The 21,231-nt window shown below is 41.5% G+C and overlaps 1 protein-coding gene across 1 annotated transcript; it reads right to left on the bottom strand.

The window, feature by feature from the left end:
• Positions 1–3,236: 3,236 nt before the first annotated feature.
• Positions 3,237–20,821, bottom strand: cd34 (CD34 molecule). The gene is made up of 5 exons (XM_080468495.1): positions 20,465–20,821; positions 8,496–8,561; positions 8,143–8,369; positions 5,959–6,114; positions 3,237–4,397 (listed from the first exon to the last, which is right to left on the bottom strand). The coding sequence occupies exons 1-5, from the start codon at positions 20,544–20,546 to the stop codon at positions 4,206–4,208; spliced, it is 723 nt and encodes a 240-aa protein (XP_080324621.1). The 5' UTR covers positions 20,547–20,821; the 3' UTR covers positions 3,237–4,205.
• Positions 20,822–21,231: the final 410 nt, after the last annotated feature.

The following is a 21,231-nucleotide window of genomic DNA, read 5'->3' as shown; positions in this document are numbered from 1 at the left end:
TTTGCACATTCTGTGTGTTGGTGAGGGTTTTTTTTTTTTTTTTTTCTCCAGGTACTTCAGCTTCCTCACACAGTCCAAAAAACATGCCTTTGTGGTCATTGGTTGCTCTGGCTTGCCAGTAGGTGTGAATGGGAGTGTGGCGCTGCCTCGCTCCGTTCCGGAGATTGGCTCCAGTGTCCCTCGACCACAAATTGGAGGAAACAGTGCAGAAGATTGATGGTGAGCATGTAACGGCAATATTTCGTGCAAATCGGATGAGGACGTTTTATTTTGTTCCTACAATAAAAGTAAAATAAATATATATAGTATAATAAAAAATAAAACTAAATTTGTTTTCTTGATGTGAACCATCCCTAAGGAGCAGTTTTGCTCAGGGAGCCGCAGTGGTAACTTATCTGTCGTGATATTCCAACTTTCTTCTCCAACCTCTTGGCCACCACTGCCCTAAGTTGGTACCACAAGGTTGGCAGTTTAAGCCCCCGTCTGCCCCGGGTAAATGGAGGTGGAGCACCTTTATAGCAGCTGTTGAAACTGGGGTCTGAGCCCTTTAAACCTGATAATGAAAAAGCACCATATCAGTGAAGCCCGGTTGCTTTTTACCATGTTTACCCATGTTTACCCCTGTTCGTATCCCAGCAGCAGCAGGAAAAACAATCGGTGTGAAACAATCTGGCCAAGTTGCGAGTTGCAGTGCAAGTTGCATAGACCCAAAAAAACTATTATGTTTACTAGAAACGATATATTAAAAAACACTGTACATTTCTCGAGAAGACATCATGGCAAAAACAACCATTTAAAAAAAACACTTCAACAGATCCCGGTGAAATAAAACATTTAATAATACTGTTGTGTTTGTTTGCCGAAACATCGTAAAATTAGTTCATAAATCAACTCCTCAGTTTTAATCATCGATGGTTAAAGACGTCTGTTTCTCGCACTTCCTTAATATTCCTAGAACCTTTCGCTGACCCCGAAACGTTTATCCGTCTTTAATTGTCATCACTCGCTCAATGTGCAGACCACACCTTTTGACCTCAGGAACTCACTCAGTCTCTGGTGTGCGCTCCTCTACCTCCCACCCTCCCGGTCCTGCCAGTATTATCTTACCATCGATGACTTTGGAAGGGGTGTGCTTTGGCAGGGAAAGGGAAAACATGACGTATTTGGCAGCTGCGGCTACACTGAAGGGGGGAGCCTCCCCACAATAAAAACAACCAGCTGAATTTTTTGTTCGGAATCCCAGATTCCACTGTGCATACTCTACTCTTGGCGAGGTGGAGGAGTGCAGGGGTGGGGGAACTGAGGTCTGGATGGGAGGAGGGGTGGGAGGAGGACTTGTGTGACACTGAAGAAAAGCTGAGGAAAAGAAGATATGGAGCGATTCTCCTCAGGGCTCCCGGGGGTTGATGAGTGGAAAAATTGAACAAACAAAACCGTCCTATTCACTTAATCAAATTTAGTCATTAGGGCAGGAGAGGCTTCACTCGTGCCTGTTTTGAAGGATTTGCTGCCGACTCTTCTTCAGGACAGACGTTGGAATGGAGCATGTCATCTTTAAACAACTGAAAAGCAGTATTAGATATTGCACGGGCCCTGACAAAATACCTCTAAATAATGTGATTATTATCAAATGTCTAAGATTGCGCATAGATTATTGAGAGGCTTTGCTGTGAATGAACACGTGTTGTTCATTTCTTTGTTTTACTGCTGCGTGCGGCTCCAATGAAACTGCAGCCACATATACTATGAAAGGGATGAGAACAAAAGAAATGATACTTCGCTAGATTATACTTGGGATCATATGAGTGAACTCATGCACTTGCCAATAGGGGAAATGCTGTTGTGTAAACATGAGGCAGAAAATTTTAAATGCTCTTTCATGTAATATTCTCCATTTTCCTTTTGAAAATAAACACGAGAAGTACAATAAGAAGATCTCAGCTGGTGAACAGTTGCGGCACACAAAACCTAATATTCTTACGCCTAAGGTATGTTTAGCTTTGGCTGGCAACGGCATTATGCTACAGCTCTGATGAGTACTGATGAGTAAACTTCCAACTTTTATACTCCGTAATCCAATTAAATTTCACAGGGGGGATGGAGCCCATCTCGGCTGATGATGCACGAAGGAAGGAATTCACACGGGATCCCATCTTGGGATGAAACATGGACGTGAAAGTGAAGCGAAGAAGTCCCTGTCGTGGACGTTACGGAGGGACACACATTATATGAGTGCATAACTGCCGTTGCATTAAATATACCAGAAGGTTCGCGTTGGCTCCATGAGAAATCGCGTGTTGACGTTGAGCCGACTTGAGATCATGCCCTGAGCAGTCAGAAGACAGCTGGGGGATGTTTTTCGCGGGCCCCACCCAAACTGCGAAAGACAAAACAGTGTGAAGTGATGTCATTACTACTGCTTATGTAAAGCAGCTGTGCAGCGGCCTTATGGGGCGGCATGGGATCTGAATTCCATGTGTGTCGGAACGCAAATGTATGCAAGTGCGCCAATGTACATGTCTCCGTGTGTCTGTGGCGCCTTCCACACGCTCTTACGATGTTTTTCAAGGAATAAAAACATGACGTGCATACAAAGTTATTCAGTTTTCATCTTTTTTTTTATTTCCTTTCATGTTAAATCCAATTTAATCTGCAGGATGCAAGTAAAATCAAACACTCGTGAAATGTTAGCGGTGAAAAAAGGACCCAAGACGGATTAGAAATGAGAAATCATTGTCAGACATCCCATTTGTATCAAAACTGTTTGCTAATATAAAAAAACCAATTATCGTTTCATTTTCTCAAGTATGTCAGTTAAAAACACATGTTATTTATATTTACAAGGCAAAAAACCCGAAAACAAACGTCACAGATTTGGGCCACTCAATGCTTTTTACCCTTGAATATCTGATAATATGGCCATGATCAAATAATTGAAAGTCACACAGAATATATTTTTTAAGCAATGAAATGACAGTCTTTGGCACACAGATAGCAAAAATAGATAGAATGATTAGAAACATTATCAAAAAGTCATGATAGTACAAAAAACTAAATCATATACAGAATATTAAAATGAGAATAACACTTATTGAGGGCTGGACAGTGAAAGGTTCTGGGTCTGAAAGCCTTCATGAGCTTGTTGTTGAAACTGGTGGAAATAAACCGGCTGGCTGTCAGATCACAGGAAATCCTTGCGGCCCCCTTTCCTTAAGAGAACTGTATGATTTGAAACGCGTCCATCTGCCTCACTGTAACGAGCAGCCGCGACTCAGTGACCCATCAATTTGTTTGTTTGTTTTTCTTTTTTTTTAAATACAAATTTGTACATTTTCCATGGTTAATTTCACATGCACGACCGGACTCGTCAATCACTCGAACACGTGATCATCCACTCCTCGTTCCCAGGCGTACATACATACGTACATACATACAGTACAGTAAGCAAAAGAAGCTTCAATACATGTATGGATACAGTCCATGCACAGTACAAACGCAAGTAAATGTTAACACGCGGGTGAGAGAACACATTCGCAACAGAACAACTCAATCGGACGCACACGATGACGCTTTTCCTCTGAGTTCAAGGCAGTGTGATTCATGTCCTCTCTGTCTGTTGTGGCTTTACATTAAACAAAAAGGAACAATGTCACTGATGTGCTGATGCTTTGTTTTGCTAGTGGAGGGTTGTGGAGCTTTAAACCAGATGACATGCAGAGACTCGGCTGCGCCAGAGGCTGCAGTCATCATGGCAGCCAGTGCTGATTAATGCGAAAATACACTCTCCTCACACCCGAAGCCTCCGCTCCATCTCCTGCCTCTCGCCTCCAGCCTGGCTGCCGTCAACAGCCCAGGGACTGAGCCTTCGTCATTGTCTGCATCATTCATCTCTGTCATCACTGCCGTCATCAGACTAGTTTTCCTAAAGCTTTTTGAGGCACATAGCCAAAGGAGGAGGCGAGAGGATTGTAAAAACAGGAGTGTAGGGATATCACATTGTTTTAGTCCTTGATGTCCACTTTGCTGTGGCCGAGAGGAAGGAGTGGATTCAGACGTGTATTTACACATACCTGTGTGTGTGTGTGTGTGTGTGTGTGTGTGTGTGTGTGTGTGTGTGTGTGTGTGTGTGTGTGTGTGTGTGTGTGTGTGTTGGGTGCTTATGTCTGTGAGAGTTGCTCCTGGACTTCATTTATTCTTGGACTATTTCACAGCTCGGTGTCCGCAGCCTTGGCGGTGGAGTGGCCGTTGGTGGGAGGAGGAGTTTGGGTCTTGGCCGCCTCGGTCGACTCTCCATTGGCGCTGGGCTTCTCTGGGGTCTCAGGAGGGGGGTTGAGAGGAGCCACAGATACAAGAGTGTTCCCCTGGTTGTCCTGATCTACTGGGTAGGCCTCCTCTGCCTGTAAACACAGCACAAATGAGCAGCTCATTAAAGAAAAGAGAACGTTTGAACAGCAAATCACGCTAGATAAAATAGATGTTGGTGCTGTTCCAACTTTTTTTTTTGGAAACATTTGCTGAAAGATGGAAAATGTCTTACTTTCAACATCTAATATGTTACTTATGTGCTATAGTGAATATATGAATTTACAAGGGAGGCAAGTCATTACTGGTCACATCTGGAATTTATTTACAGTTTACAGACTGTCCAAACATGATTGGAGTTGCAGTTTCTCATGAAAGCTCATTAAGGCTGCTTACTTCACCAAAAGGGATGTTTTGATCGCATTAGAAACGATATCACAAAATATATCAACCTTTATGTAAATGGGACTGTACATTTTAACTACTGGGGAAATTTGAGTAGCATGTTAGAATATGAAGCATCTCTATTTTATATAATTATGAATTGATTAACGTGAAAGGAACACACGTGAGCTCATATATCGTATCTCATCTCATATAATAGCAACAATTACATTTTTTTGGCAAAACACTTGTCGTTTACACATTTCACATTAGAATATTTTGGGGCAGTGGTGACCTATTGGTTAGAGGGGTGGACTTGGGATCAGGGGTTCACAGGTTCAATTCCCACAGCAGACAGGTCACTACTGTGGGTCCCTGAGCAAGACGCCACTGCCATGTCACAACGTTTTTTGGGATAGAGTCAAACTGGTGAGCGGATCATCAACCTTCTCTATCATCCTTCCTCATTTAACCACCAATCGTTAATTGATGATGCACGTTAAAACTGTAAAAAGGTTCTGATCATGTGGTCTGTGATACTAGAAAAGCTTCAATGTCTTGGTAACAAATAATTAAATAAAATACCAAAAGAAATGCATTGCACACTACACTATACTACACTGTCACCGAACGAAAGTTGTGTTTAGTAGATTTGCAAATCAATGTTTTGTTTCCATATTAGACAAAGTCCCAACTACTTTTGGAATTCAAAAGACAGAATTGAATGTGTTTCTTCCAACACAGACATGCGGTTAAAGACACCCAGATGTATTGAGTAACACATCACACCTTTCCAGTATTTCTAACAAGCACACCCTCGCCTGTGGTCTCTATCATGTCATGTTGTGAGTGGTGCCGAGAAACAGCTGCATCTGGCTCGTAAATGAAAACGGCGTGCTGCGCAGATGAATAAAGCCGGGCGTGGGTCTCTGGATGAGGCCCGCTCTTTCTTCCCCTGTTCTATTCCCTCTGATGGCCGGCCAGCAACATTCCCTAATTAAAACACTGGCACACATCGATTCAAAGGGAAATGGTGCTGTTTTGATTTCAGATACTGTGCACGGCACGAACCTTACCCTCTGGAAATCTGTTCAAAGTCTTCGCGGACCCATAATGAGGCCCGTGATTGCAGATATTCGCAAAGATGTGTATTTCTAACGAGTGCTCGAAGGTCACGAGGAAAGTCGATTTAAAATGAGCGAATGACTGCAATGGCTTACTGATCACGTGCTTTATCCATTTTTGATAGGATATATAGAAACACTTGCTCACCAGCCTCACTGCCTTCTTCTCCGGCCTGCGCTGGCATTTGAAGTAGCCGATGGTGATTCCAAGGGCAGCAAGCAGACCAGAGACCAGTATTCCCACAAACACAGAGGAGCCCGACGATGATGAGGATGAGGTGGCGTCGCCGGTCGTATCTCTCTGCTAAAGGGACGGAGGAGAGGTGAGGGCAAGGCCAGAAGGAGGTGCATGAGTGGCAAATTTAAACTTCAAAATCAACAAGGAAACGGAAGCGTGTGAAGTCAGTGTGATGAAGATGGTAAAGTTAAACTCAAACTTTATGTGGGGATGACCGTTAATAATAATATTTAGATAATGGCAATTGCAAAGTTCTCATTTGTTTCTTTGCAGAGAAGCTGAGGCACATTCTGAAAGAGTCAACATTGTAAAACCAATATTAAAAAACTGTAAAAAAAAACAACTACATAAAAATGTAGGCAAATTTCTTAATTAATATCATGTCATTTCTTTTTACTAAATGCAGCGAAATGTCTGATCTCTCCCTCATTGCTGCCATCTGCTGTTCAGTTCTGGATCTCAGTGTTTTGTTATATTTTCTATGACTGCAAAGCTCAGAGAGCAAATTGGGTCAGATGTTACTTTTATCAGAAATCTCCAATTATTGTTTAGTTTAGTTGTTTTTTTTTTCTTTCTATACTTTGTATTGAAAAGAAGATCATCCCGCAGGCCAGATCTCACTCTCTGATGAGCTGCTTTTGGCCCACAGGCTGCATATTTGGCCCCCCTGCATATACACTGTATTGGAACCAGTAATCGAACCACGTGTAAATCCAAAATACAGTCTTTGTCGATAAAGACTGAATAATGTCAAAAAACATTTTTACCCATTTAATTAATACATTTCGTCCACTTCTCAAAGTTTTATTTTCTATCGAATTCTTTTCATTTCTTCTTCTGCAGGTACAAGATATTGTGCTCTTTCAAAGCACGTTTTAACTAAAACTATTGCAAAAAAACCCCAAAAAAACAAAAATGAAATACCCAAATGAGTCACAAAAGCCTTATTTAGGCTACTTTTTTTAGCAGATAACATATTATTTTGGAAGACAACCATACTCAGAAGTCTAAATGATATGTATATAAACTTTTTTACAGATCATCATACATAAGATAGAAGAAACTAAATGTCTTGAGCTTCAATATAAATTGGCCCATTGGCACTTTGTCACATGTTAAGATTCAAATTCAGTTGGGCAAATGACTTCTGCAGATGGTCCCTGGATGTGCAACAACAACAACAACAACAACAACAACAACAACAACAACAATAATAATAATAATAATAATAATACAACATTTGATTTCTAATGCACTTTTCATTAAAAAAACAACCTATAATAGCAAAGGACCAAATGCACTTTGATACAGACACTTAAATGTTTGTTAGATTTTGGGACATCTTCAAAACTGAACGGTTGATTTAACAGAGTGCAGAAACATGTAATTATTAGCTGAGATGACAAGAGTTTTTGAAGTGCTGTAAATGTTACGCCCACACATATTTGGGATAAAACTTACAAAAACATTGTGTGTCTTGAAGGCTATCTGCAGAATGAAACCACACCCGCGTGGCTCAGGGACCCCAGGGCAAGAGAGGACACATCACCCCCTCCTTCATTTCTCTCCCGCCAAGAACACGCTCTCACGATTTATAACGGCTGAGGAATGTCTGAGAAGAGATCCGCCTTTATCGGGGCCACATTTCCAACTGTCGCTGTTGAACTGCGGTCATCTACTTCCATCTACGTTAGGTTAACCACTTCCTCTGGACACAAGGTGCAGGGGGCCTGATTGAAGGCCTTCAGACAAGAGAAGTGCCACCGGAAGGGAAGAGGGATGTGTTCCCCTCTCGTAATTCACAGTGGTGCTAAGTGCTGCATGACAATCCTTCCAGAGTTTAGGTTGCTTAACACTTCATACAGTTGGCAGGGACCAGGAAGGGCATCGCTACAAGCAGATTGATGTAAAGAGGGAGGATCAAATGCTTTTCTGAATGTGTTGGTAGACACAATGTTATTTTTTGTGGGAATTTGCTATAAAATATTTAAGTTGCGCCTGGAGAAGCAGTTTGTAATCATCACAGTGAATTTGACGGTGTCTGCCGTTGTGATGAAACATCTGTGGTGGCTCTGGCAAAGGTTTTGCACTTACTCCAGCATTTTTCCCAGAATCGGAGTTGTTGCCTAGGACAAAATCTCCAACATCTGGTCCAGCGGTGGTTGCTGTAGCCTCTCCATCCGGGAATGCAGCGTTCGCAATGGAAACCGTGGATGAGCCGTCTCCGGGGCCAGCAGAAGCTGCTCCAGCATCTCCTGTGGGTGCAGCATCCGGGGCAGCAGTGGCTCCTGCGGTGGCAGCTGAGTCTGCAGCATCTGGAGCTGAAATCCACAGACAAAGCTTTGTCACTCGTCACGTCGCCATCTTTTCATAAAGAGCAACACAGCTTAGGAAACAAGGAAATCAGAAATCCTACTTAAGTTATACATATGTAGCAGTTTGTATACCAAGAGTTGTGCCTCCAGCCGGTGAATCTGGGGCATCTGTGGGATCATCTTGACAGATCACCTGACCTGCAAATATTAGAACAGTGAGACAGAGGCAGCTTAAACAATGTTTATTAATATATATATATATATATATTTTTTTTTTAACATATCTCATGATATTTTCACTTTGATTAAAAGAGGAATGTTTTACTAGGGTATGCATAGTCATAGACATATTTTAATCTAGTGGCTTCAAATAGACAGTAAGAATGATCTTGTTGTTGAAGTTAGGACAAATATACAGCAAGCACCATATTTTCAGCTTACATTGAAAGCAGACATGAGATTCAAATCAAGTAAAAAGTTGGCAGAGATAAATATTTAATTGGATATTAGAACTACTGATATTAAGTGTAATTACCACGGACTGAGAATGAGTAGCGCACAAATTGTTGTGTAAATTGTCGCAATTGGGAACTAAAAACAATAAAGTACCCCAGTTGCTCCCATGCTTCACAGGACACAGTCCGATTGTGTCAACACAAAATCAGTAAATATACAAGCATTTTTTTTATTGTAAACAGACAGATGTGTGTGTGTTTTTTTGTTTCTTCTGATGCAGTTATTTTGTCAACGCTTGTCATCTGTGATCTCAAGTGAGATATAGAAGGAGCAGTATGTCCAGCATGTAAACAAAACTGCAGTATGTTTGTAAATGCACCACGGCTTTGCAGGCTCATTTTGGCTACATACTGTTTGCTTATGTCCGAGTTTATTTGCTAATGGGCTACAGAAAATAACCTGAGGAGGAGCACAACTGTTGTACATAAATGCCTTTCATAGACTGCAAAGATCAATTTGGCACAAGTAACAATCTTAAAACCGCCACTAACTCCTTAGATTTTGATTAAAGCTCACTTATATCATTTTCACGTGTAAAGATATGTGACGAGTAAAACGTGCTCAGTAAAAATCTTTGTGGGGATAAGATCAGGGCAGAGGGTAGGTATGAACAGCTTGTCCGGGCGAGTCAAACCTCACATCCAACTCCAAGATGCCAAACCAATTTGGCATGTGCTCTCAAGGGCACTAATTAGAATAAGCATATGGGCTGATTTACACTGTATGCAACAGATTTCACGGTTCTGACCTTCGAGGAGCATATTCGTCTTCTGGAAAAAAAAAAGATCTGTCTTTAGTTAAAGAAGGTAGTATAAAGTAAAAAAAAAAATAAATACAAATATAAATGAGCAGCAAACTATTTCCCAAGTTAATGTTGTGCCAACAAATACATGTCAGGCAATGGCTTAGTACTTTTTTAAGGATGAAATCCAGTGACAGATTCATTTAATGCTTCATAGTTAACCTTGGACTGTGTTTGAACACCAGTACTTCACTTTGGGGGTCACAGATGCAGAATTCCTTCTAGTTTCAGTCAAGTAGCATAAATATCAGGAATCACCCTGCCTATAAAGGCAATGAAATGTAATTCCTCTACCACAACCAAGCCTAAGCACGTTCCTCCGTGTGGAAGAAACACAGCATGTAAACAGCTTAAATCAGAGGAAATCTGTGTTTAGTGCACCTCTGTGGCTATTTAGTTCATTATCAAATACACTTACGTGTGAAAAGTAGTTGTTTATCATGTGTTTGCCCTCCTGTAAACACAACTGCCTTTTGCACAGTCTGGAAAAAAGGTCAACACTATTTTCGATTGTAAACAATCCAAACAAAAACAAGTATTACTTCAGTCCCCCCCCCCCCCCCCCCAGCTGGCCATGACATAGCCAGCGCTGTAGACCAGGCTACGCAACATCAACTTGTCCCCTACCTTTTCTTCTCAAGGTAACTTCATAGGTTAAGCAAATGAAGAATGGTTGTTGATCACTGTGCACACTACTAAGAAATAATTCATTTAGTTGATGCACAAAATGCCATCGTGTTGAATTATGTCACATAACACTGCACATGTACAAGTCGTTACACTTATTAAAGTTTCAGTGTGCTCATTTTTTCTGATTCATTTATAAAACTGAATAGGACGTCCTATTTGATGGAGGCGAGTAAAAGCAAAGCCAATAAATCGATTACATTTACAGCAAAAATATAACCCAGAACTAGTTTTCAGTGAGGTGCACACAGGTGATTAGTCATGAATGAAAGCTTTTTGATTGCCCCTAAAACAGTCTAAAAAAAAAAAAAACAGTTAGTGCTTTAATGTTTACATGCTGAAACGTTATGCACACAGTAGCGCTCCACCGCTGTGGACACAGAGGCCTCAGACAGCTGTGTGAAAAATCTCACAGCATTTCCAGTCCGGCCCCTCAGTATCAACATGAAGTCTGTAGGACCTCCAGTCTCAACACAAACACAGGGAAACATGCAGAGCACTTCTACTTCATAAACATAACCTCTCAAGTGGTTCAGAGAGCATAAAGGCCGCGACCGGAGATTACGTAACCCCGTAAGTTCAAGTAAATCTCGCCCTACACTCCCCATTTCACCGCTGGATTTCATCAAGTGGATTTTCTTGCCCTGGCTGTCCTCGTTAAAGCTTTTTAGCCTGGGTGTTCCTGATTTGACGACGTGTGCAGCCGTGCCTGCCTGATGTAAAGACCTAAATCATAGGTTAAAGAGAGGAGAGACCATGAGCTCTGAATAGTGACGGACATTTCAAAGACTACTTTTGACTTGACAAAGCAAGATCCACTATAACACAGGACAAAGCAAATTTTCTGATGTTTCTTGTGCGTCGACGCTACACGTGCACTAAATAGGCACTTTTTCAAGGCGCGATTCACGGGACCGCCACACTTGCTGTTGCTGTAGTGTGTCACAGAGACAGAGCTGGCAGACACAGTTGCGACTCGTATGTTTCACTTTAAACACCGGCGACCTTTAAAAAAAACTGCTTAATGCAGTCATACTGTGACCGTCACAAATATCAAGTCCAAAAATAAAACCATCAAAGTCCCTCTGGAGAATGTCAAGAACATCACAGCTAACTGTGAGGGATTATACGGAGAAAACACCTCTGTGCATCATTGTTGAATGTATTTGATTTAAGGCAGTGTCAGGTGGTGACTCCAAGAATCAAACGTAAGCAACGTTGAAATGGTGTTGAGAGTCGGGGCATGTCTTATCAACAGCATCCATGCTTGAAGTGTTGTTGAAACCGGATTGTTTTTTGTTTTTTTTGTCATTGTTGTTTTTTTTATTTAGTTTTTTTTGCATTTGGTTGGCTTTACTTCCAAGACAACCCAGTTTTACTTCTCTTCCTCAAGGGGAATATGCATAATATTATAAAATGTGCAGAAACACATTCTCATGAATGATCTTACGAGCAAGAGATAGCAGACAGCCGAGTTCTCTTCGGGGGGATTGCATTCATCAGTCAAAAACAAGAGGGAACATGTGTTTTACCCATTTGAAACATCTACAAGTTAGGAAATGTATTGAGTTTCGTATTGTTTTAACTGGGCTGAACATTGGCGTGATGGTGAGAATTCTCACTTTAAAGTGAGCCTTTCTGGGCTTGTTCTCCTAACGTGTGTTAATACGTTTTCTCTGGGTTTCTTCCCACAGTACGAACATGCATTTGTGGTTCATTAATGACTCTAAGATCAGCTGTAGGTGTGAATGTGAGTGTGTCTTCGTGATGGACTGCCCGGGTTTTACTCGGCCTTCGCCCACAGTCAGCTTTGATTGGCTCCATGTGCAGCTCTAGGTTGGATAATGCAGTGTAGAAGAAAAGTGTATAACACCAAAGCTATTCGCTGCATTTTGACCTGAACATCATGCACTACTGTCTCCTGCTTTTGGTTAATTTTGGATCTATTTTCTTTTGCAATTTAAGGCTCTTAAGAGCTTAAGATTCTTCCTTTAGAGCATTCCTGAAACAAGTTCATGTGTTTGTGATTGTGTTACGAGGATAGGTTTGTTTTGAGTGGCGCTATCTGGTCTTATATTAGCGGCTTTCTACGATGCTGCTGTCTCACTTGTTTGTCAGGTTCTTACAATCTTCTCCTAATCTGCAGCTGTTATTTAAAATTGCCATTTGCGCTATTGAATTTAGGATAAAGACAAAAAGGAGACTCCGGCAGAAACAGTGTCACACCCTATTGAAGGGCTGCAGCCAGAGAGTTTGAGCAGGCGACAGCAGTTCTTTACTTTACGGTATTTGAGGATGAGGCCTGCTTCCTCCCTGGGGAGACTGGGGAGGAGGCCTGGATAAAGGGGGGATGTGTGGTGCAGCTGCGGTGAGTCTCCTTGGGGAGCCCCCCCCCCACCCCACCCCCTTCCTTGCATATGTGCTGAGCTACGAAATCAGTAACATCATGAGAAAGGAGAAGGAGCCTCAGCCCTAAATCTTGGGAGTTGGACTTGACCTCCACCCAGACTCCGGAGACAACACCTTGGATGTCATAATGAGCCCCACCCTGCCTCCATTACTTTTCCAGATGTCCGCCGAGGACCCCAAAGTCTCCACTAGCTGCTTTGCAGTCCCACTCTTTGTGAAGAGAAATGCTGCTTCAGCTTCGACTTGGAATTCATTTGGGCCCATAAATCCTCCCGGAAAAACTGTACAGCAAAATAGAGCAGGTTTATGAGCATATTTACACTTTGTTAAGCAGCAAACTTAGAAAACGCATAGTTTTTTTTGTTTTGTGTATACTTTTGTAACTGTCAAATGAAATAATACTTAGTTTGTTTGTTTGTTTCTTTTAGAAAATCCAAGTAATTCCAGTAGAATGGTATTAACAGCATGATGTGGCTATTTGACATCCATCAATCTTAGATATCACTTTCTCCTGTCCAGGTCCATCACAGGACAAACACAGAGACAAGACCACTAAACAAAGTCGATTACAGTCACCATTTCTTGCACGCTTTTGGGAGAACTTGCAAACTCCAACTGGGAATTTTCTTGCTGTTCTGTAGGATAGCTACTCATGAGACTGAAATAATAAAATTTTTTTAAAAAAACACACCAAACACATTAAAGGCTCAACAATTCTGTTTTCTGAAGTGACAAGTTTAAAAAAAAAAAAGTGAATCACGAGACTATTTGGGAACAAACCATTCAGGTCTCCAAATGTGAGAACTGTTTATGTTTCTGCACTGTCGGGTGGCAAAAGTTGACTTTTTTCCAGCGCGCTCACGCCCCTGGTGTTTTCAAACAAAACACCAGATAGTTTTGAGAAAAAAAAAAAAAATTTAAAAGGAATTAACAGCAGGTTAGGAATGCTATCCATGTACATCCTATGACAGGATGTGGCTGTCACAGCACGCCGAGTGCGGTGACCTCTCCAAACTGCGAAAGGCAAACATGCCTGAGACTACAGATAACACACCACCAGACACACGCACACACTCCTGGAGTGGGGTTACAACCACAATAACTGGAATGGGGATACAGCACAGGCTCTGTCCTTTGCACTGTGGTGGTTGGATGGGAAACTTTAACTTAGCTGAATATTCCTGAATAAATATGTTGCTATATCTCGAGTTTCTTTGTATTCTTCAAGAACGCTGCGAACGAAAAGAAAAAAAAAAAAAAGGTAGTGTATGACTGATGGGCAGCCGCTGACCATTGTTTATGTTCAACCGCTAATTTACTCATTAAAATAGTTTCAGCACACCATTGAAACTCAAAACCCGTGTTTCCAAAACAGTTCATCCATTTTCTTAGTGGATTAGAAATAACTGAAAACACCAGCTGCCTAAAGCGAACGCGAGCTGCGCCGCTCTCCCTCTCTCGCAGACTCGGCATCAGCAGATGTGCATGGACTGATTCCAGCTGCTGTTTTAAAATACGTACTGTGTGAGGAAAGTGCTTGTAAAAGGATATTGAAACTTATAGCCTGAAACAATCTGGTTCTGATATGACTGGGGTTAAGGATGCAAATTGGGAGAGGAAGGTTGAGAAATACTTCTGTTAGGAGCCAAACGAAGGGTTTTGTTTATAGTTTGTTTCCATTTCACAATTTAAGTTCACTGATTGACTCATGGGGTGTGATTTAGCCGACTTACACGGACATTTGCAGATTTCTGGGTGTGAACATCACCCACCACTACAATGATTCAAACTATAACCTTTAAGGTGCCACTGCACCCGACGCTTCCAGCCCTGTTCTACGCTGCTGCTTTCAATTCAAGATTGTGGAATTCCAGTTGCCTTTGGTCGAAGCCAGCCCACCACAGGTTATTTATTGATATATTTAAATTCTAACTCATTCAACAAACAAATAAAGGAGCAACCGAACCTCAGAAGCTTAAAAGAAATAAAAATTAAAAATCAGCTGAAGGACACAATCTTGTGTTTTCAATTAGGGCGTATAAAGTATGCCTTCACAACAACCTGCCATTGACTGAACATTAATTACCAGGAGCCATTATTCTGGCAGTTAAAAGGCCCCAGGAAGTGCTCATTAAATGATTTTATTCCCCTGGTCAGCAGTCTTTCCCCCCTCAAAGAAACACCCAGCCTGGTCATCCAGTATAGATTATGTGTTTTGGGCATGACTTATTAACTTTAGATCAGGAAGTATGAGAAACATTAATATCATTATAGAAAAGCTGAGGCAGATTAAATTAGAATGAGATGCTTTTGACTTCACGCTAATCAAGCCTGTTCATCAACCTGGGGGAGGATCATCTGATTCGATGTTGAAGATATCTTGCTTTTGTCAAGGCTTTTCAGGATTGAAAATGAGAGAAACAGAGAAGGATGATTTTTTTTCGCCTTCCTTTCTTTATGGTGGTAAAAACCCAACAGCTGTAAACTTGCAGCGGGGTGCCAGGGGAACAAGGAACAATAAGCTCACCAGAACAGCAGTAAATTGGAATAGGAAGGAGGGAATTCTAGCACAGCTTCTGCTTTTCATTAAGACTGTTTCACAAGGTCAATATTGTTGCTAGACATCAGTTTCAAGTCCATTCCTCCTTTTCCTGGCTGATCATTTAGTTAGTGGTGACAGTGGTTTTGTTTTCTCGTCATTAATGTGTTTTCTTTGGAATTGAGTGGCCGCCAAATAAAAAATGATTGAGATGAATTTAACGCTGTAGAGTGTATCTACTCATGCTATGGTTCTTGTGCAGATGAGGTAACAGGACGGACACTGACGACAGGCAGAGTTTGTTTGAATTTTTTCACGATTTCAGCTGCAGTCTGACCCGAGTTTCACATGAAAAAATCGTTGGAGCTAATTGGCTGCTTGACAGAACCCAGGCTCCAGGTTTAATTACTTTGCGAAGTTCACGTGGCTCCTCAGCCACGACTCCGAGGCCCAAGTGGACACACACACACACCCTAGCCTGACATAAGACCGCTATCTGCCAAGGCTTATATAAAAGACCCACACCCTCCAGCAAATGACGTGACTCAAACTTCACAATCACAACTTTGGACTGAAAGAATGCTGGTCAGTAGCTGAGGGGCATGAGAAAGAGAGTGGCAATATTCTGCCTATGTTTATGTTGGCAGGACAAATCTGCAGTCTGGGAAACAACATTTCAATCTTTTGTTTTTCGCGGTCTGTCAATGCTGATTTTCACTCTCCGGTGAGCTTGTCCTGCTCTGTTGGAGAGCTTGAGCTTTTATTTTTGCACATTATCTTTGTTGGAATATATATCGTTTTTTCAAACTATTACTATGTAAAGTATTCGTATCAGTATGGCCGACTTAAGCGTGTATGAAGGACGATACTGTAGATCTCATGAGCAATGACCACTTGTTTTAACTTTGGGTTGAGGGCGGATGAAATCACTCCCAGCTGACAGTGGGCCTGGGCAACAAGACACAATCACACTTATACCGGTAATAGACAGCTGCCAATTTACCTCAAACATATGTCATTGAACTGTGGGAGAAATACTTAACCATGGAGAGGTCACCAACCCCTGAATCGAGCCGTGATGCAAGAATGCAAACCACTACACCACTGTGCAAATCCCTTCAGATACAAATGCATGCCAAATCGGGAATTTTCTATCCGTCTTACTTGGATGTGGTATATTCTCACAACGATTGTCACAGCTTCCTCTGTGCTGCCTGAGGCTCTGACTAAGCAACAGAAACAGTCATTGTGGATGACAGGCTGAAATAAGTGAGACAAGATGTTGTTCCCCCTTATCCAGAACAGATTTAAAGCTTGGGTTTTCCCCCGAAAATCTTGACAGAGACAGAGAAAGACAGTTTATTCCAAACTCCAAGAGGTGTGGAATGACATCATCCAACGATGCAGTCTATGCCCAGTTCAGCGCTACGTATTTGCACGCCTGCATAACGAGTGAATGACAGCCCTGGGAAGCAGGAGTGTAAACTTTTGTCACTTTTGTAAACGTTTGTCGTAGAGTCAGGATGATTGACCTGCTTATACTCAAGTTATTTTTTATTATTTATGAACAAAAGCAAAGGTATGCCCTGATCAAGAATCTAAAATGCACTCAACCTTTAGTTCTTCTGTTGTTTGAACCAATAATTTTTTATTTTTATGTTCATAATATGGATGAAAAGTCCTAATCAATCTAAACAAACACCTTCTTTAGCTTGAGCTTAAATCACTGTTAGACCCCCACCCTTTTTTTTTTCCCTCTTAATGTTGTTTACATATTGTAATTATTATTATTCGCCATTATTGAACGCTGTTAGCACCCATTCTCAATGAAAAGCAAGTTATACGTCTTTAAATAAAGCTTGTAGATGTCATCTCTGAACCATCACACATATGCCCCTCGCTTTCATGATACTTCAAATGTTTTCAAACTATTCAGAATAAAAAATGATTTGAGAAAACAAAGGGCTGAGACAAAATCATGTTCATTTTATTATGAGAAGTCTGATGAAGAAGTGTCACGCATTGTCATAACTGGTCACACATTATAGTAATTGTTTACAAGCAGCTCCCATTTCATTGTTAAACATACTTGACTAGTGAGTTTATGACTGTTCTTGCCTCACCTTTGGAAATTTGAAGGAAATGTGCCTAAATGTGGAAATGACCTAATAATTGTCAAGTAACTCCTGTGGGTTGTGAAGTAAATACAGCTGCAAAATGAGATATCTGACAATACAGTATATCCCTCAACGCCCTATTCAAGTTTAATAGTCACGCCCTGTATCAATGTTAGTAGATGATATGAGGATTGTTTGTTTATACAGTAGTGCTGTTTGAGTGATTGGTGTGTCTTAAATGTTAATAGTATATTATATTGTAGGATTCAATGAATTGAAAGCGATGAAGATATATTGTTGTAAAATAAGAAAACCACAGTGATGTGAAGGGGTAGGGATAAATAAGTACGTCTTCTTCCTACTCCTTTTCACGCATGTGAAAACCACGGGCACATATGGTGTTGGCTCTTTTATATTGTTTATGTAATTAGATGTTCTGTTTTTTGGGGATTTTTTTTTTGTGTTGTTTTCGTTTTTTTACATGTTCGAAATCAAAACTTCAAATCAAATCAAATCTACACACTGCTGGCAACAGGGAGAAACTCATAAACCCTTTTCGTGTTTTAGCCCTAACAGTTTAGGTCTCGACGAGCCCTCTGTCCATTCCCTTTTGAACTATTTATAACTTTCATGATGCATATTTGGTCGCCTTAATGACAGGAATCCATGACATCACCAACAGTGTCCACTCTGGGAATAATTGTGATTCTATGGCAGAATGAGAGGACGATCGAAGGATTTAGTAACATTAGCAAACTGTTTTCTCATAAACATTTTTTTTATCCCCTCTTCTGTTTTTTAGGACATGCTAACCTGCTCATTCTACTTAATTGGGCTCTAAATCCTATGCCGCACTGATTGAACTTCCTGATCCACAAAAATCTCATAATGAGAGCCAGTGTTCAGCGACATGACAAAGAGACTACTTGATTTAGGCCATAAAAGCCATCATGAAGCATGAAACATTAAAACGGTCTGCGTCTCTGAATATGGGATTGACGTCACGGGGGTCAAGCCTCTGACCCATAGGCCCATACTGTGAACAGAAGCCTGCAAGGATACAGAAAGTCCCTCTGCTGCTGCTGTCGCCGGTGAAAGCTGTGCAAACTGCATGACAATAAAAACTGAAATAGCCACTTGAGCACTCAAATGATCACCACAAAATGGCCGAACTGGTAGAAGGAAGGCACGATATCTCCATGCATGTCTCTAAGTATCTAAGGGATTTCTCATTTTGTTTTTCTGTGCCATATGTGACCGCGCCTCTGCAAAGTCACACCCTAATGGCAGTTGGACACGAGTGTCAACAACATGTAAGGTCTATAATGTCGCAGGGCTGCTGTTGGATGTGGTAATGGACTGAGGGTGGGTCAGCCGGCTCGAGAAGACACCCTTGTGACATTATGGATGTTGAAATCAGAGGCAGCTAAAAACTAACATAGGGGATCAAAACTATCAAATGTGGTGTTTGTGTACATTTCAATCAAAAGAAATCAATGTAAATTCAATATATCAATTGTACTCCGTAGGTGGTATGTGACATACAAGGGCAAAAAAAAAGAAGAAAAAAGAGTTAGCACAGCAGCACAGACATGAAGTAAGAAGTGGTTAACAACAAAATGAGTTAATTCCATCTTATGTTAATTAAGAGGTCTGACTATAATTAACTGTTAAGATAATATCAGTATCTATATCAAAATCATGTCATATAGAGTATCTATCAATGCATCAGTATAAATCTACCATATCTGTATATCATCAGTACACGTCCCCCCTCCCCCCACAACACACACTCCGTATATTCAGGAAGATGTTTCACTTTATTGTTGCTCTTCATTAAATGTAATCATTATTTATTACTTTTTTCATAGCACAATGTATTGTGCTGCCTGAATGGAAAAAAAAAATCCCCTGAAGGTAAATTTGTGATTAGTGAGATTACTCCACGTAATAAAAAAAAAGGCGGTTTGGTTTGACAGGGAGTTCCCTGCGTAATTAGATTTTCATGTAAATCTAATTACCATCTGCTAAGCTGCCGACGCAAACAGTATGAGGCATGCCTTTTGATTGTACAAACTATGAACGTGTTCTTCAACCACATAGTTTTCCCTTTTAAAGTAAACCTGCAGTTATTTTCATCAGCGGGGGAACACTCCTCCTCGTCTTCTCAAGGTCACTGTAAACAATCCCCGCCCCTGTGCCCTGAGTAGCGGCGCATCGGCTCTGAAGAAGTCTTTACAGTGGGCCGAACTACAAGCGTGTCCTGCTTTACAACCAGAGAGGGAGCAACACGATCCAGGCCATACATCACCCTGCAATTAGCATCAGGCCTCAGACTGATTTGGAGTGGACTGCCCAGTGAGTCCACACACATCCACACAATTCCACTCACACAAGCACATACACGAGTACTGTTTGGAGTGTCTGAGGAACACTACTAGTCCACTGGACTACTAGTCCAGTCAACTGTCGTTGCTGTGTCTTGAATACACAGGTACTATGTGATCACTTTCTCATATGTAGCACACATGGAGCTCACACTTGTGCATAGAATATTTCAAAGCTAATTTTATCCATCACATTTCTGGAACAGATATGAAAGAAAACATGGCTGTGTGTTCAAGACTACGTGTGTGGCTTGAACTGTTTTGCACTTAATCATGCACAAGGGTAGCCCCACCCAGATGCACTGCAGGACGTAAACCTTAATGATTCTTAAAAGCATTTTCCACTACAGAGCAGGCCCTTTGTGTCTCCAGCCAGCCCACCGCTAACCATGCGTGTCTGCCTCTGTGTGTGTGTGTGTGTGTGTGTGTGTGTGCAACCTCAAGGCAGAACTCGTAAAACAAATGAGTAAGATGCACAAATACAAATGAAATCCTGGCTTACCACTGTGCAATAGCTAAAGACATCAAAAACAACCAAAATCTAAGTATGAATTCTTGGATTTTTTTGAATGATAATTTATAGAAAAAATAAATAAAAATCCCTCCAAAGTAGATGTTATACTTAATTATTAGAGAATACTCACTGCTAAGCAATAGTGTACAGAGCACCAAAACTCCAGCCATCCTCCTCCAGAGCCCATTCATTCTCCAGTTGGATGTAGCCATCTTCTGTGGTGGGACGCCGCGCAGCCAGCCGGACTGTGAAAGTGAAAAATGTCGGATGTGAAGGTGAGCGTGAGGGTCGGGGGAGCTGGAGGTTTCCTGTGAGGGCTGAGTGAGCGGGACAGACGAGAAGGATAAAGCCTGGCTTGTGTTCTGTTTCTCTTTATATGCCCCCGCTCCCGACGCCGCTTTTTTTTCCACACCCCCTTTCTCAAAGTGCCTCCTGTTAACCCATTTACCCCAAAGCAACAGTTCCCGCTTCCTCCCTTTGCCCTCGTGCGTGTGCACATGGATAGCAGACCGCCAGGAGGGGAGAATGAGTTGTAAACTTGGCAGCTGGCTCAACTGTACGTCTGTTGTAAATGTGGTGAAAAGAGTTCGTCACAGGCATTCTTGCACTTCAGGGAATTTCAGGTGATCCTTTTGCAAGCAAAGACAAGTTACAAATATAAACGTCTTTCACTTTTGTTTTGAAGAGCGACTTCACCGGCACACCATTTCAATGAGAAACATACATTGAAGCTGTTTAACGTGGTTTCAGCTTGGCTTAGAGATTTGTGGATAGATGTTTTCTTCCCCCAAAAAAGATGCATTTGGGTAAACAGGAAACATTCCTCCTCCCTCCTACATGTTGTGTGCATACGTAGCTGAGAGGCCTATAAAGGCACATGGCGTCACACACACAACG

Source organism: Lipophrys pholis, assembly GCF_963383615.2.
Source record: "Lipophrys pholis genome assembly, chromosome: 8".
NCBI classification, from domain to species: domain Eukaryota; kingdom Metazoa; phylum Chordata; class Actinopteri; order Blenniiformes; family Blenniidae; genus Lipophrys; species Lipophrys pholis.
Note: the sequence above shows the minus strand (reverse complement) of the source record. Positions and strands in the feature narration are given on the sequence as shown.